At 46.0% G+C, this 17,215-nt stretch overlaps 1 protein-coding gene across 1 annotated transcript in view; it reads left to right on the top strand.

The window, feature by feature from the left end:
* The first annotated feature begins 3,130 nt into the window (after nt 1-3,130).
* TMEM233 (transmembrane protein 233) overlaps nt 3,131-17,215 on the top strand; it is a 37,536-nt gene continuing 23,451 nt past the window's right edge. The window contains exon 1 of the mRNA XM_059140135.1: nt 3,131-3,428. Coding sequence (XP_058996118.1) covers nt 3,243-3,428 — 186 coding nt within the window. The 5' untranslated portion in view covers nt 3,131-3,242. The remainder of the gene's footprint in view (nt 3,429-17,215) is intronic.

Raw genomic sequence — 17,215 nt, 5'->3', positions numbered from 1 at the left:
ACCTGTTGGGCCTTTGCGCTGTTGATAAGAACTGCAGTGGTAACACTAGCCTTGAGGAAGGGAAAACAAGGACAGAGACAAGAGTCATATCCGCCATCCGATCAGTAGGGTCTGACGGATCGTTGATGTAGAGGCTGGGGAAGGAGAAGAGTTCCCAAATTAGATGACTAAATGCACAGGTCATCAACTCGATGAATGTCTACAGAGCACCTGCTGGGACCAGGAACTGTTCTAGGCGCAGAAGACACGGCAGCGAACCAGAAGGGGAAAAGATCTCTGCTTTTGTGAGTTTACCTTCTAGTGGGGAAGACAGACAACAAACAATAAACAAAGACAGTTTCTGGTGGTGAGAACCGTGATGAAGGACAGAAAGAAGGTAATGGGATGGAGAATGAGAGGACCACACTTTAGGTCTGAGCCTGGGTGGCTCAGTGGGTTAAGAGTCTGCCTTCGGCTCAGATCATGATCCCAGGGTCCTGGGACAGAGTCCCACGGTGGGGGCTCCCTGCTCAGTGGGGATCCTGCTTTTCCCTCTACCTGCTGTTCTCTCTCTCTCTAACAAATAAATAAATAAAATCTTTTTAAAAAATTTTTAAAAAGAGGATCATACTTTAAATGGTCAGAGAAGGACTCTCTCAGGAGGTAACACATGAGGTGATGGGGCCTGATGTAAGGGACCTGAGGAAAAGGACCCACCAGGTAGAGAAGAGAGGAAGCATTCCAGGAAGAAGAAGGAGAAGGTACAAGAACTTGAGGTGGGAAACGGCTAGGTGTATTTGAGAACAGAGGGGGAAAAAAAATCTTTGTAACTGAAGCATTGTGAGAGGAGAGAATTAGTAGAACAGAAGGTTGGAGGAGTGGACAGGACTTAGCTAAGGACCAAGGCTTCAGGAGCAGGTTCTTGGGGGCAGAAGTTTTACTGTCAGCATGCTGAGTTTGAAGAGCCAGAGGGGATCTCTGAACTAAGGACCCAGCACTTGGTCCTAAGAACTAGAAATAGTAGTGAGATTCGAGAAAATGTTCACTGTGTCAAAACCACTAGGGAATGTTCTAAAAATACAGATTTCTCAGACATTAAAATACAGGTTTCTGGGATATCACCCTGGGAGATTCCAGTTCAAGTAGGTCTCGTCTCAGTTAAGATCTGGACATTGTTTTTGCAGTCCTCACAGGTAATTCTGACCCATTCGTCCCAGAAATGTTTCTTGCATTCCTATTATGTGCCAGAAAAACTCCAAGTGCTAAAGATACAGCTCTGAACAGGTTACAAAACTTAAGGTGTAGAGAAAGAACTGATAGAGAACACATAAAAAAAACAAATTACAATAATGATACATGTCATTTAAGAAAGCTGCTGAGGGGTGCCTGGGTGGATCAGTGCGTTAAAGCCTCCGCCTTTGGCTCAGGTCATGATCCCAGGGTCCTGGGATCGAGCCCCTCATCAGGCCTTCTGCTAGGCACGGAGCCTGCTGAAATGTAATTACTATGGGGATCTACACTAAATAAATATAAAGAGAAGATCTCTCTCTGAGGAAGTGACAGAGCTGATAGCTGAGAACTAAGAAGGAACAGCCACATGGCAGTCCAAAAGAACAGCATCCTAGGCAGAGGGAACAGCCAAAACAAAGGCTTGGTTGAGAACTCCATAGCTCTAATTCTTTGGCTTATTCCCACTTGATCAACCAACCAAAATGGGGGAGAAGACACTACTTCGTCTTTATGTGTTCACATACTAAGCACAGACTTTGTACCAGGCACAGTACCGGGTGCTGATACAAAGATGAACAAGAGGTTCCCCTTTCTCAAAGTCTGCCGTCCAATGAGGAAGGCAGGTAACAGAATCAGGATGGCCCCATCAGAAGTGAGAGCATCCCAGATAATCAGTTCACATTCTGAAAAAGTCAAGCAGATGATTAATACTTCTGCTGCATTATGATGTGAGCAACTCTTCTTGAAACTATGCATCATAAAATTACTTTGTATTTCCCTATGGCCCTGCCAGCTCAGAATATTGGGATTTTAGGGGACATATTTGCACCAAGGGATACTGGGTCTGAGATACTGCATAATGACTATACTTTGGGGAAATAGCTTCCTCATAAAAACTAATGTGGACAGAGCACTTAGATTCACCTGGTTTGGTCCGCAATTTTATAATGTTCACAATGTCCCTATGAGGAAGGGATTCCTATTATCTGCCTTTTTTTTTTTTTTTTTTTTTTCAGATGAAGGAATAAGAGCTCGGTGAGGGGAAGGGACTTTCCTGATGTCATTCAACTCAAACATGACAAATTCCCATCTCTGTCTGGGTTTGGAGCATCAGTTCTGGTGCATACACACTGTCATGAATTGCTTAGCGATATAATTGCTGGTTGCTGCAATAGACCCTTATGTCTTCCCATCCCAATTATCCACCTGGGTTGTCTACACCAGCCAGATCTACCTGCTTCTCCCTCCAGGGGCTCTGTAGATGGAAAAATGGAGAGGAGAGGGTTCCTTGTTTGTACACTTGGGAAAAAGTGAACCAAACCCAGACTGTCCGCTACTGGCTGTCTCTACTGGGGGAGGGGCGGGGCGGGAGAGCAGGTGTCTGGAGAGGACCCCGGTGCAGGGCACAAAGGGTTGGGCCCAAAGCTTAGCGCCTTGCTCCCTGCCCACCTGCCAGGGAAAGAGAAATTCCTGGGGCTCAGGATTCAAAGTCTGAGAAGGGGCTGGATGAGGGAGGGGGTGCAAACTGTTAGTCAAGAGGAAGTAGTCAGTCTGTGGCCACTTGCATGGAGTTGGGATGCCTTCTGTTACCCGTAATGAATTCAAAATCAGTGGCTTGAAAAGATGAGCTGGTCACCTGGAGACCGCAGGCTGGCCAGTGTGCAATGTAAAGGACCTTCGCTCTCCCCTGCCCTAAGCCTCCTTTTATTTTGGGCTTAGAGTGAGTCTGTGCGCCTGTCTGATGGTCTCTGGGTGTGTCCTTCAAGGAGCGTCTTTCCTCTGTTTCTCTGGCCGGCTGGCTCCCTCTCCTCCCGGAGGCCTCCCCTCACTCCCTTGTTCCCTCCCTCCCTCTTGTGCTGAAGCTCTTGGCCCAGGTCCCTCAGCCCAGGCGAGTGCACGCGGAGGACGCAGGAGAGGTGAGGTCACGTCTCCCTTGAGCCCTGAGCCACTGGCTTTTCAGAGCCTCACCAGGAGCCGGCAGCCTCAGTCCCAGACCGCGCGGACTCTGGGCTCCTCTGCCGCCGGCCTCGCCCATGTCTCAGTACGACCCCAGCGCGGACTTCAAGAGGGCTCTGGATAGCAGTCCAGAGGCCAACACCGAGGATGACAAGACCGAGGAGGACGTGCCCATGCCCAAGAACTACTTGTGGCTCGCCATCGTCTCGTGTTTTTGCCCCGCGTACCCCATCAACATCGTGGCTTTCGTCTTCTCCATTATGGTGAGTGAATGAGGACCTGGAGCAGCCAGGGAGGGGAAGACTTGGGAGGCGTTGCCAGAGCGCAGGGGACCCAGCGCGCTCTCCTCTGCTCCCTTACGCGCCGCCTGCCGCACCCCGGGTTTTCGGTCCTTTGCGCCTCCTCCTCACTTGTCTCAGGCTCAGCACTCTGCCCTCAACCACCAGCGCCTCCACTGCGCTGCCTGTGGCGCCCGGAGCCCCGACCCAGCCTCTCCCAGGCCGGTTTTCCACCTCCTTCCAGCACCCATCGTGCACTCTGCCCAACCCGGGGAGTTCTTCCGTGGTCTCTGCGGCTTCTTTCCCTGCCTGCCTCCTCGGACTTTCGCAGGCACTGGTCCGGTTCTTCTCAACCTGCTTTTCTAGAAGCTCAAAGTCACCACCCTTGCAGGCAAAAGCCCGCCCCTTTCTCTGAGTGCACGGGTTCCATGGCCCCCTCAGTGCCGCGTGGGGGGGATCCCCCTCTCCAGCGCGAGGCACTCTTTTAGCATACAGTCTTTGCTCTGCTGAGCCCAGGGCGCCTCCCCGGCCACTTTCTGGAGGTCCCCAAGCGATTTCCGACGCCCTCTCCTTGATCCTGGTCCCATGCCGTCTTAGGCAACCCCGTTCTCCCGGGCAACAGCTCCTTCTTCCTTCTCTTTACGCCAGCTCCCCTCCTTGGCATCTCCCGCAACCCTTCCGTCCTTTCTTTCCAGCGCGCCCGCTCGCTCTCAAGGCTTTTCTCCAGCGCCGGTTTTGCCCCTCTCACCTGCAACGTGCGCCCGGGCCTCTCTTTTACTCTTTCTGCCCCAGCACGTTGCAGTTCTTCCCTCGTTTGCTGCGCGCGGACCCTATCTCCGCCTCGCTTGGCGTCCCCCAAGGGCTCCCAGGCTCCCCTCCACCGCTCAGTCCCGCGCCCGGAGCGCTCCAGCTAACGCACTGGCGACTGGGCGCGCCCTCAGCGCGTCCGCCTCTCGAACGCGCGCCTCTCCCGAGTAGTGGCTGCTGGTCTTCAGTCCGCTCTCCCAGGGCTCGGCTCCGCAGCCTCCTGCAGCCCCGGTAGGAACTCCCGGACGAACCCTACCAGGAGGGCGGCATGCACCCGCGAGGCCCTCGCCTTATTGACTGGAGCAGCTGGCCCGGGGGTGGCGGCGGGGTAAGGTTCCGACCGGCGCTGTCCCGGGACAACCCTTGCCGCGATCTCCCTCCCCAGTTAAAGACCGAGAGAGTCCGATTCGGCTCAGGGAAGATCGAGAGTCACTGCCCCCTTCCTCCATTCAGGTCCCCCCACACTTGCCCACGGGTGGCACCATATTTGCCTCGTTGGTGCAAAGACCTCATTTGTACGCGCGACCCTCCCGTCCCCAAACCCCGTTTGTCCGCACCAACATGCAAGCATGCCACCGCTTCCGTTCCGACTGCCTGGGTTCAAACCCCAGTTCCGACCGCTGACTAGCTGTATCATCTCCGGAAATCACTGCATCTCTCTTCAGTCTTTTTGTCTGTAAAATGGGAAGAATCATAGCCACGGTTTCTTGAGGTGGTTGTATTAATGATTGTGAAACGCTTGATGCGGTGTTCAGGATGATGTTATTATTAGATCTTTACTCAAATGTCACTTCCCGAGGCCTTCCCTAATCCTGGTTTCCAATCAAAATCCCTACAAGCTCTGCTCCCCTGCCCTTGATGTTTTCCCCCTAGAGCACTCCTCTTCATGAGATAGATTGATTTATTTCTTAATATACTTGTGTCCTCCTTAGAGTATAAGCCCTATGAGGGTAGGAGTATTTGTGGGTGTTTTTTGTTGCTGTATCTTCGGCACCTAGGAGAGAATCTGGCAGGTGGCAGATACTCCATAAATACACGAAATGAATGCAAGCGTGAGTGAATGAATGGTGTTAATGGATCATGACGTCTGCTTCACTCCTGCTGCCCTGTTCCACAGACTGGAGCCAGGAAAACCTTGGTATCAGGTTCCTGAGGACCAGCCAGCCAGTTTCCTCTCTTCCTTCCTCACCAGAGATATCCGGTCTTGGGTTTTCTGCAGCAAAGCTAGAGAGGATGCTGCAGCCAAATTCTCCAGGCAGCAGCAGACACTCTGGCTCGAACTGGTGCCCACACTCCATCCTGATTTATTAATGAATCAGCAGCCCGTTTGCCCCTTTCCCATAGCCAATTATAAAACTGCCTGCAAAGGCTTTTTCCTTCATTGATCTGAGATGAGCTAACACTCCAGCTGGTGGTGACAGGTTGGATACTAATGATTCCACTTGGTGTGTCTGGTGGGACAAGACTGGTACATGCTTTGAATGGAAACCTCTTTTTTCTGACCACCCTCTTCCCCATTTCTTCCCTCAAGACTTTTCCAACAGTTTTATAGCAAGACACCACCCTCACGCCAGAACACAGACACTGGACTTGGAAAGTTGACTAGAGGCCAAGTTTCACACCTTCTTAAAGACTTGGTTTCTTCATCTAGAAAATGGGACTGTGAAAAGCATTTTTAGTTGTGCAAAACTGTCAGAAAGATGGAACAGGATAAAGCATGTCCAGCTCCCGGCATCGGGCTAGGTATGTGCAATAATCTTTGCACAGATGGATAGATTTGGAGCCTGGGAACAACATATGTCACATATGAAAACAAAAAGATCATCAACTAAGTGAAACCCAAATTCTGAAGAGCAGCCCACACCTTCCCCATCGCACACCCTCTAAGGTGTTTTCCCACTGACACTACGCAGATCTGGGCTTGACACGTTTCATGATAAAGATTCCAAAATCCAAAGAATAAAGAGGAAGAGGAAGGGTGTGTAGGAAGAACGAGGTTGACCAACCCTGACAGCTGTGCAGCTTGCCTATGGTGTCTTGTGGGGTCTGTCTCTTTTCAAGTCTGACTTACCTGTAATTTGTGGTGGTCAGGCACACCGTTACTCAGTGTGGTGCCATTCCCCATGGAGGCATTTAAAAATGTTGGGGAGCATCTTTGGTGTCACAGTGCCTTGGGGCCCTACTGGCATTTATTGAAAAGGGCAAAGAGTACTAATGTCTTGCAGTGCTGGAGTCTGTCCTCCAGTGGAGAACAGACCTCACCCAGACATCAACGACACCCCAAGCAAGAAACACTGCAAAAGAATGCAGAGTGATATAAACATGACTGTATGGGAAATACTGATAAGGCTCAGACAACTAGTTCCCAGAACTGTAAAAAGAACCAGCAATCTCAAAACAATGAGATCTTTATTTATTAAACCAAGCCAGAGAAGACTTCTATAAATGACCAAGTTGGAGTAGATGCTAGAGAATAAGAAAAGTACTTTGAGAAATATACATCGGAGAAGAATGTTCTTCCAACTGTGGGCATCTATGGTCTTGCACCACCCTGTGTGGAGGTAGGGAAGTCCTGCAGGTTGGGGGGCAGTCAGTGCCCTACAGATGAGAATCGGTACAACATGGCTTGCCGTACTGGAACTCTGGTGGGTTGAGCATTGCCAGTGGCAGAGACATGGAAATCTTTGCCTCTCTATTAAAAGTGTATTTAAATTCTACTCAATTTCAGGGATGGGTATCTCAAGAACTTCTCCCCAGGCTGGGCCACTTCTAGGCCATATCACATGTTCAGGGAATTTGAAAATGGCATCCCTTCTCCATGCAGATGCAGCCCTGCACCAGGGCACATGGCTTAGAAAGTAGAGCTCAGCCTGGCTTTCAAGCCTCATTCCCCATGCTCCCTGGTTATCTCTGTTTATTCCATATGAAAGGAACTCCATAATTTCCATATGGAATTTGATTCAAAGAAAGAATGTTGGTTCATTCAACAAATATTTACTGAGCACCTACTATACACCAGACTCTATCCCAGACATTGACATACTCTCTTAGCTCTATCAAGGGGTAAATAAGATCAACAAGGTTTCTGCGCTCTTAGATGAAGAAGGAGAAAAGTTCTAAGCAAATTGCAGGAGTGGCAATCTAAAATTGGCAATTTTAGATTGAGTTCACTGTCTGTTGGTTGTGTACACGGAATTTGCTACCTGACTCAAGAGACTGAAGTTGAGTCCACGCTGAGCCTCCATTCTTAAGGAGGTCATGATACAATCATCTGCACAGCTGAACCAATCTGGTCATCCTAAGTGTGGATATGAAATAGCCAATGACTTTGGGCTGGATAATCTATAAGCCTTCTTTCATCAGAACAACTTTTCCTTCGCACTTACAGAACCTGTCTAGATACCAAGCACTGGGGTTCAAATCCTTTTCTGCCATCTGCTGTTTGTGATTTCATGCCACTGACTCAATCTTTCTGAGGCTTGGTTTTTCAGCCCTGCAAAACGGGGGTCATGATAGTACCTACTGAAGTATAGCCTTGGAGACTGAATGATAAATGTTTTCATCCCATTGCCTAGGACGTTGCTAGAACTCACTAAGTATGATGATGGTGATGATGATGATGATGATGGTGGTGGTGGTGATGATGGAGATGACAATGATGTGTGTATTTCAGGGATACAAGCCATTGCCTTTTCCAATGGCAGCTTTCCTCTTTTTACTGAGACCAGAAAATTCAGTAAGATCAAAAGCAGTGACAAGAAAATACGTCACAGGAATAAATAATTGTTGTAGCCTAAAAGTAAATATTAATGCTAAACTGGGATGTGTACAAATAAACAAGGAATATGGAACAGGCCTATTTTTCTCCACTCCCTTCTGCAACCACTTAAAATGATAGTAAGTGAATCTGAAAGAGTACAAATATCCAAGGACATATTAGGAGAACAGGTGAAGAGAGGAGAGAGGTGACAACATCTTGGAACATGGAAAATGGTTAGTTGAGCATTGACTTGACCTTGTAGAGTAGATAATACTGAAATTTAAATCCTGCAGAAGGAGGATCCAACAAGAATAAAGTCCATTTACCTTGAAAACTCTAGAAAGGCTCAGAAATTGGAGATACCAATTGATGATATCACCTCTGAAGCTAGGAATAAAGAGTAGGGTTGAAGAGTGGAGGAGTCTTTGAAAGTCTGTTTAAGAAGTTATTATTACCAGAGATCATCAGCCAGCCCCTGTGGTAGGCACCTGACAGAAGAAGGAGATTTGCTCTCTGGTGAGATTGAACAGAATGGCACCATATACAGCTGAGGGTAAAGTCAAGGTATCATTGAACAAGAAAGGCTCTAGCCCCTGTGCCCACTTTGTACCCTGACCCTGGCATCCAGACAGGAGACTGGAGAATTTCTCTCCAACAAGGGGATCATACCAAAAGAAAATCACATACAGACAGAAACATGTAGAAATTCACCAGAGAAATGATGAAAGCCCCACCCCATCATACACATTGCCCATATGTGGACAAGCCCCATCCTCATCCACAGAACTTCCAAGAAGTTTTTCAATGTCTTACTTTCAAATAGGAGCAAGCATGGGAGGTTATCAGATGTTTGAGAAATTCTTCTGCATTAAGAGACCTGTGGTTTACAGGAGAAATTAAGTGTAAGGAGATAAATAGTGCCAAAAGCAGAAGAAAGGTTAAGGGTAGCTGATGAACATGATGATGATAGTGTCCACAAAAAAAGAACAGACTGGGGAAAAAATAAACCAGAGAAGCAAAACAGAGATTTGGGGAATTTAAAAATGAGGGCTGATTTAAAAAAAAAAAAAAAAAAAAAAAAAAAACAGCAGACAGATTAGAAGTCACCATTGAGGGAAGCTCAAGGAGATAATACAAAAATCAAAAAAGATGGAAAATGTGGAAGCAACTCAAATGTCTATCAACAGAAGAATGAATAAATAAAATATGGTGTACACATACAATGGGATATTATTCAGCCTTTCAAAGAAAGGAAAGTCTGACACATGCTACAATTTAACCCTTGAAGACATTATGCTAAGTGAAAGACGCCAGCCACAAAGGGACAAATACATTATTCCATTTACGTGAGGCACCTAGAGTAGTCACATTGATAGAGACAGAAAGAAGACAGTGATTGTTAGTGGCTAGAGACAGAGGGGAATGTGGAGTTATTGTTTAATGGGTACAATGTCTCGACATGGGGAGATGGAAAATTCTGGAAACAGATGGTGGCTATGGTTGCACAACAGTGTGAGTGTACTTAATGTCACGAACTGTGCCCTTAAAAAACAGTTAATATAGTAAATTTTATGTCATATATATCTTACCACAACTCAAAAAATGAGGAAGGAAATTTTCCTCCCCCAAAAGATAGAAATAATCAAGAAAATTTGAGAATTGTTCCCAGAAATCCAACATCTAATCAGAAAGTTCATAAAAGGGGCACCTGGATGGCTCAGGTGGTAAAGCGTCTGCCTTCAGCCCAGGTCTTAATCTCAGGGTCCTGGGATGGAGACCCACATCAGGCTCCCACCTCAGCGGGGAGTCTGCTTCTCCCTCTTCCCCTCCCCCTGCCCATGCGTTCCCTTTCTCTGTATCTGTCTGTCTCAAGTAAATAAATAAAAGTCTTTTTAAAAAGAAAAAAGAAAGTTCAAGAAAATCCAAACAGACAAAGAAAACTGAAGGGAGGAAATTATTAAATAAATAATACAGGAAAAATGTCTGGAACAGAATACTTGAGTTTCTAGATTGCAAGAATCCCTTGATACCCAATAAAATGAATGAAATTATATGTGTACCAAAGCACATCATCATGAAATTTCAGATATTTAAGGGTAAAATTTCTCTTGAATCCCACAAATTTATAAGAAAAAAAACATGCCATGGATGCATTTGTAATGGCTTTGGAATTCTCATAAGTAACGCTGAAAGTTTTTTTTTTTTTTTTTAAGATTTTATTTATTTGGCAGAGAGAGGGATAAAAAGAGAAGAAACACAAGCAGGCAGAGTGGGAAAGGGAGAAGCAGGCTTCCTGGGCCACCCAAGTGCCCCAGTAATGCTGAAAGTTAAGCAGTGGAACAATGACTTCAAAATCCAACCGGAAAATTATTTCCAACCTCCATTTAGACCCATCTGAGCAATCAATCTTGGGAGAGAAAAGAAAAAAGACATTTTCAGATAATCAAGATTTAAAAAAAAAAAAAAATCCGAACATCAGCAGCAACAAAAAACTACTGCCATATACCTTTCCTCAGAAAGTTACGGGAGGATGTGCTCCCCCAAAACAGAGCAGAAAATCAAGGAAGAGAAGGACACAGGATCCAGCAAAAAAGGTCCAACACAGAAAAGAGGCGAAGGGAAGTCCTGAAAACAAGGCAATGGGTCTCGTAAACCTGCAGAGGATACAGTGGATAATGGATCCGTGGTCTGAAAGCCACTGTCAAAATCCATTATCTGGTCATGGGCTGGCACAGTAAGCTACAGCCCCTCCCTGTGCCTGACCACCCCTGCTATAGAAAACAAGGTTTGTGGTCAAAAAGAAAGTAAATGTCCACAGGATGAAAGACAAACCAAAGCAACTCTTCTTTCCATCCGACCCAGGCTCCACTGGGGTCGGCTCATCCATCCAAACTATATTTCCTTTTTTTTTTTTAATTAAGATTTATTTATTTATTTGACAGACAGAGATCGCAAGCAGGCAGAGAGGCAGGCAGAAAGAGGTGGGGGGAAGCAGATTACCCACTGAGCAGCGAGCCCAATGCAGGGCTGGATCATAAGACCCTGAGATCATGACCTGAGCCAAAGGCAGAGGCTCAACCCACTGAGCCACCCAGGCGCCCCCCCCTTTGTGATTTATCTGTTATAAAATTCTGTACATGAAGCTCTGATGAGTATTAAAATGGTTCCAGATGATAAAGACGTTACCTGAAGTATGCCACTGTTGGAAATTTCTGTCAGAGACACATGCCGATTTTCTAGATGCACATATCATCCAAACTGCTGCTGCTTTCTCAACTACTACATGGCAGAGGGTGGCCACTGACATTTGGTACTTGGGAATCTAGAATTTAAACTGCTGTGGGTAGAGACTAAATCTATTTCAAGATACCAATCTGTGTGTTCCTATTTAAAAAAATACCTTCCCCCCCCCCTGCTTCAAGTTCCTATGTAAATCCCAGTTACTTAACATACATGGTGTGGACTCTAGTGATTCAACACTTCCATACAACACCTGGTGCTTGTTACAAGTGCCTGCCTTATTCCCCATCACCCATTTCCCCCATTCCCCCACCCACCTCCCTTTCTTTTATTTTTTTACCTTTTTTTTTAAATTTTTTTTAAAATTTCTTTTAGCGTAACAGAATTCATTGTGTATGCACCACACCCAGTGCTCCATGCAATACATGCCCTCCATAATACCCAGCACCTGGCTTTTACTTTTTTAGAGACCGAGCGAGCCCGCATGTCGCACAAGCATAGGGGAGAGGGGCAGGGGCAGAGAGAGAGAGAATCTTAAGCAGGCTCCACGATCAGCGCCTCAGCAGAGACAGAGCCCAACACAGGGCTCGATCTCATGACCCTGAGATAATAACCAAAATCGAGGGTCAGACCCTTTACTGGCTGAGCCACCCAGGTGCCCCTGAAAATACATTTTAAATACCATTTTAATTTACTAATAAAATGATATAATGGCTGTGTCATAAGCTAATGTGGGAAATATAGATAAAACAAGATTGGCTGCTAATAGTGAAACTGGACTATGGGAACAGGAGGAGTCATTATATTATTTTGCTGATTTTTTTTTCACGTTTAAAAAATTCCATGACATTTTTTTTTTTTTAAAGGAAAAGGATGGGGCCCCTGAGTGGCTCAGTGGGTTAAGCCTCTGCCTTCAGCTCAGGTCATGATCTCAGGGTCCTGGGATCGAGCCCTGCATTGGGCTCTCTGCTCAGCAGGGAGCCTGCTTCCTCCTCTCTCTCTCTCTACCTGCCTCTCTGCCTGCTTGTGATCTCTCTCTCTTTCTCTGTCAAATAAATTTTTTTAAAAAATCTTTATAAAGGAAGGAAGGAAGGAATGCAGGAAAGAAGGAAAAAAGAAGTCCGGCCATAATCTGTCTCCCAAAGTCATCAAACACTGCCCAGATAACAACAGCAGCCATTAAATGAGCTGGCAAAACGGGGCCATGGATGAGGTGCAGTTCGTCATTAATTAGTAAGCAAATAATTTCTCACTTATAATGTATGAATTTTAATGATAACTTTGGCGGAAACCTGCAAATAATTATCAAGAGGAGACCAGGTAGGAGGACTCATACCCCAGAACAATGCTTCACAAACTTTAACCACTTGAGGATCTTGTTAAATGCAGATTTCACGCCTCTTTCAAAACTCAGCTGGAAAATCACCTCCTCCATGAGGCCTTTCTTGCTTGCCCTTACCCCGGGTTGTGCCCATTATACTCTGAACAGATTTCTCTCAGGGAACCTTTACTTCCTTGCACAAATTTGTGTATGTGAACTCCTTGAGGTAGCACTGTGGGCCTCATCACCTAGCACAATGTTGAGCACATGGTCAATAAGAAACATATTGAATGAATGAATGAATGAATGGCTATGAAGGCCCAAGTTTGTTCCTACCTTTATCTCTGAGGATTCCCCTCCCTTCCCAGCTGTGTTCTGCATTTCTGCCAAAACTTTTTTGAAAAATACCCAGGAGACCCAGGCTAAAGCCACGGGTCGCTGAGAGGTTGGCCAAGCCTTTGTTCCTGATGATAACTTTCCAGGCTGTTCTAGAGCTCACGAACATCTTCACGCTGCCATCCAATGGGTCCGTGTTTGGAAATTGGTCTTTCTTCTCCATGTGCTAGGCCACGGGATGGATGACACTCTTCAGTGCAGAGCTACTTTTCCAGAAATGTGATGCCTTCAGAGTGTGAGCCTGAACATACCTGAAAACGTCCAGTTACCTCAAGTTCAAGAAGACAGTCTTTCCAACACCATGCTTCTCAGACAACTGGTTCTACCCAATGTTACAAAGTTTTGCCAAAAAAGGGGTGGGATGGGGGAGGTGGTGCTATTGAGAAGTCAAATGCTGAGTTAAGTAAAAGTAAACTGCTTCCTTTCCTTTGGGATTTCTTGAACCTTTGGCCAAACACTGGGCGTTGTGGCTCTTCAGGGGAACAGTATAACACAGAGCATTTATTAAGCATATTGCCTGGGATCCTTTGATTCTAAGGCTAATACACCACAAAGCACATTTTGGTTAATACCATTCTTAATGATTGTGGTTCTCGGTCTTAATGGATTGAGACACGTTGATAGGGAGCTATGGCAAGGAGCTCCATCCCTAACATTCTTACATTATAGACCTACCTCTCCCTGCGTTCTTCCAATGGAAGTTTTTTTTTTTTTTTAAAGATTTTATTTATTTGACAGACAGAGATCACAAGTAGGCAGAGAAGCAGGCAGAGAGAGAGAGAAGAAGAAGCAGGCTCCCCGGTGAGCAGAGAGCCTGATGCAGGGCTCCATCCCAGGACTCTGGGATCATGACCTGAGCTGAAGGCAGAGGCTTTAACCCACTAAGCCACCCAGGCACCCCAAATAAGGGTGAACAACACAAGTATTTTTAATGGGTCTCCCTAGCCGAACTTCATGCTCTTCTGCCTTCATTCTCTTTTTCTGTAGGTGAAATTCAGAAAGTCACCTTTCCCTTTCCTTTACTCTTTATATGTCCTATCCCCCTGCACTGAAGGTGACTTTCTGTATTTAATGTCCTCTTCTCGTAACTTCATTTGTTCTTTGTTCCGGATAATTTTGGTAGTATGCTATTGCCATTATCAACACCACCACCATCATCATATTGTCCACATGTCCTTACTTCTCGAAACATCTTAATATGGACACAGTTTCACTTTTTCCTTGCAAATTCCCAGGGAGGTATGCAAGAGAGCCGTCTGTCTGCCCCATGTATCCATGAGGAAGCAAAGCTCGGAAAGCTGACATGGAACAATGTGTAGAAATGTCGAATCACCGTATCATACACCTGAAACTGATATAACACTGTATGTTAATTATACTGGGATTTTTTAAAAAATAGAAAAGAAAGAAAGGTGACCCTAGTAGATAAAATTAGACACGACAGTCCTTACCCCATGGAGTTTAGAGTCTAGGCTCTTAAGGATTATGTTCAGGTGGCTATGCCTCGCCCTTTGCTAGGAATACAGCTTTGATGTTCTGAAAGCTTTCCCTTTTAATAGATCTGCCCCACCAATAGAGGAAGCATCATATAATGCTCTCAATCAAGTCTGGCAGAAGTCCTCTCTAGCGTTTTGTTTTAATGATAGGCAAAAGGACAATTCCCACTTGTCCTTGAAGATATTTATGGAGAGGCATGGCCCAGAAACACAAGAAGGAGAAAGATAGGCATGAATGAATGAAGTATTGATGGCAAGGAATTGTGCCTCGTGGTCTGCAAGCCCCATCTCTGAACTCCCGGCACTACCTTTAGGCACAGAAACTTAGGAGCAAGCAAAATCGAAATGAGAAATCCCAAAGTCAGCTGAAAACTCAGACGTTGTTACTAAAGAGCCCAGGTCTATCAAGCTGTTTTGATGGGAGCCTTGCTATGGAGGAGTTAGGGGTCCAAGACAATGCTGATCTATCTAAAGAGTTCTTACAGCTGAACAAAAGTATCTGAGGCTGTGCTCAGGCATTGATGTTAAGTCTGTATAGGTATGTGAGTCTGTGTGTGTGTGAGACAGTAGAGAGAAACAGAGAGGCACAGAGAGATACACACACACAGACAGACAGAGAGGTAACCTCACTTCCCACTGCCCAAATACATACTAGAGATATAGGGACGGTGAAGAGGAGTATGGTTTTGAGAGAAGAGGTGACTTTTGTTTTTTCAAGATTTATTTATTTATTTGAGATATAGAGAGAGAGTGCCTGAGCGCAAGAACAAGCCAGGGGAGGGGCAGAGGCAGAGGGAGAGGCAGACTCCCCACTGAGCAGGGAGCCCAATATGGGACTCAATCCCAGGACCCTGAAATCATGACCTGAGCCAAAGGGAAATGCTTAACTGACTGAGCCACGCAGGTAACCCAAAAGAAGACGTGTCCTATAGAAAAGGGAACATGTTCTAAAATTAGGATTTAGGTATGGGCAATTTAATAGATCAAATCATAGCAAACAAAAATTTTAAATACCATACTGTTTTCCATAGAAAGCCCACTTTTTTGTTCTGTCCCTCAACCACAGAGAGGGTACCTGATGCTCCTGAGGTAAAGTTCTTCATGCTTTTAGAGGTCACGTGGCTCACAGTATCTCCCCTTGAGCCACTCTCTCTCTTAGATATCTACCAACAAAAAGAAATGGACTCTGGCAAGAATGTCTTCATTCACCTCAACATCCCATGAGCCCCCAGAAAGTCCCTTCCATATTTGTGCTTGATTGTGACAAAGTCCAAAATCCATTTTCAATGAGAAGGAAAACAGAAGAGGCAGGGTGAGTATGGCCAAAGACAGAGAAAGCCCAGGTCACCAGGCTTTTCTTCCAATTACAGCATCCTTGGTCCTGGCCGCCATGGTAGGAAGCTGGCTGGGCAGCATGTAGCTCTGAGTTTCAAAGAGAAAAGCCAGGAAAAGGAATTCAGATGGGAGAAGAGAGCTTTAAGACAGCCCAGAGAAACATCACTCAAATATGCCTGGTCCCCCTTGGAGGAGATGCCACAGGACGTGGGAAACCTCTGGCCACTTGTCAAGGGTAGGAAGTGGGGGGCAGTTCTCTCAAATTCATTCACTCATTCAACAATGTTTGAATTCTATGGACCAGACATTATGGTGACCCTTAATACAGCTGACATTTGGGGCATCTGTGGGCTAACTCATCCTCTGACTAGAAGAGGCCTACATGCTGGGTCAGTGAATTAACCCCACTTCCCCTCAAGATTTCTGAACCGGTTAAGAAATAAGACACAGGAAACAAACAGATGATCTGTTTGCAGAATGTGGCTTCAGATCCACAGCCAAACAGACCCACTCTGCCCCAAACTGGGCACAGGACAACCACAGCTTTCACTTGCTTGTTGAATGAGACAGTCAAGGTCTTGACTCTCTAGGAACTTGTCTTAGTGGGAGAAGACAGACCATACACAGGCTAGCACATAAACAAGATCATTTTCAGAGATTGGTAAGAGAAAAAACTGTGAAGAGTTTATTCTGTGAGGAGAATAAACAGGGAAATATGACCAGTGGTGGCAGGTGGTGGAGAAGAGATTCTGCTTTAGAAAAGGATGGCTGAAGGATGAAATCAAGCCAACCATGGGAAAAGCCAGGCAGAGCCAGGCAGTGCAAAGGCCCTGGGGCTGAGTAAGCGTGGTATAATCCAGGGACATACGTGAGGATATCTAGGTCATCCACTTAAAATGGACCTAACTCCCCCAGGAAGGAACCCCAGAATAGGCCACAAAATGGAAAGCTAGGGCTTCTGTTACTCGGGTTGGGGTGTGAGGTCACACAAGACCTCTTCACAGATCATTACTGTGCCTCGGCCTCAAGCCAAATTGCTCCCGTATGTGGGACCAAATTATTGGTTTACTTTTACTTCAACCTTCATTCCAAATTAGAACAATCACTCAGAATTAATTTGGTCACTGAGGAAGCAATACCCATTTTTGCCTGGGTCCCAGTTTCCCTAGGCATTCATGACCTGTGAGTGCAAACACGTGACCGAACAACAGCCCAGGCTTCACTTGCTCTTGCCGCTCCCTGCTACATCACCCCCTCCCCCCGCAAAATTCCTTTCTGTATTTCTGAGAGGTGTTTCTCACGTGTTCACACAAAACTGTAATGCGCCAACTGTTAACACCAACAGGGCCTGGCAGCTGCTTCCAGGGGACACTGGGGTAACTATCAAATATACCTCCTGAGCTACTTGTGAGCCCTC

The sequence above is a fragment of the Mustela lutreola genome, chromosome 11, assembly GCF_030435805.1.
Source record: "Mustela lutreola isolate mMusLut2 chromosome 11, mMusLut2.pri, whole genome shotgun sequence".
NCBI classification, from domain to species: Eukaryota; Metazoa; Chordata; class Mammalia; order Carnivora; family Mustelidae; genus Mustela; species Mustela lutreola.
The sequence above is the reverse complement of the archived record's forward strand: the minus strand, read 5'-3'. Positions and strand labels throughout refer to the sequence as shown.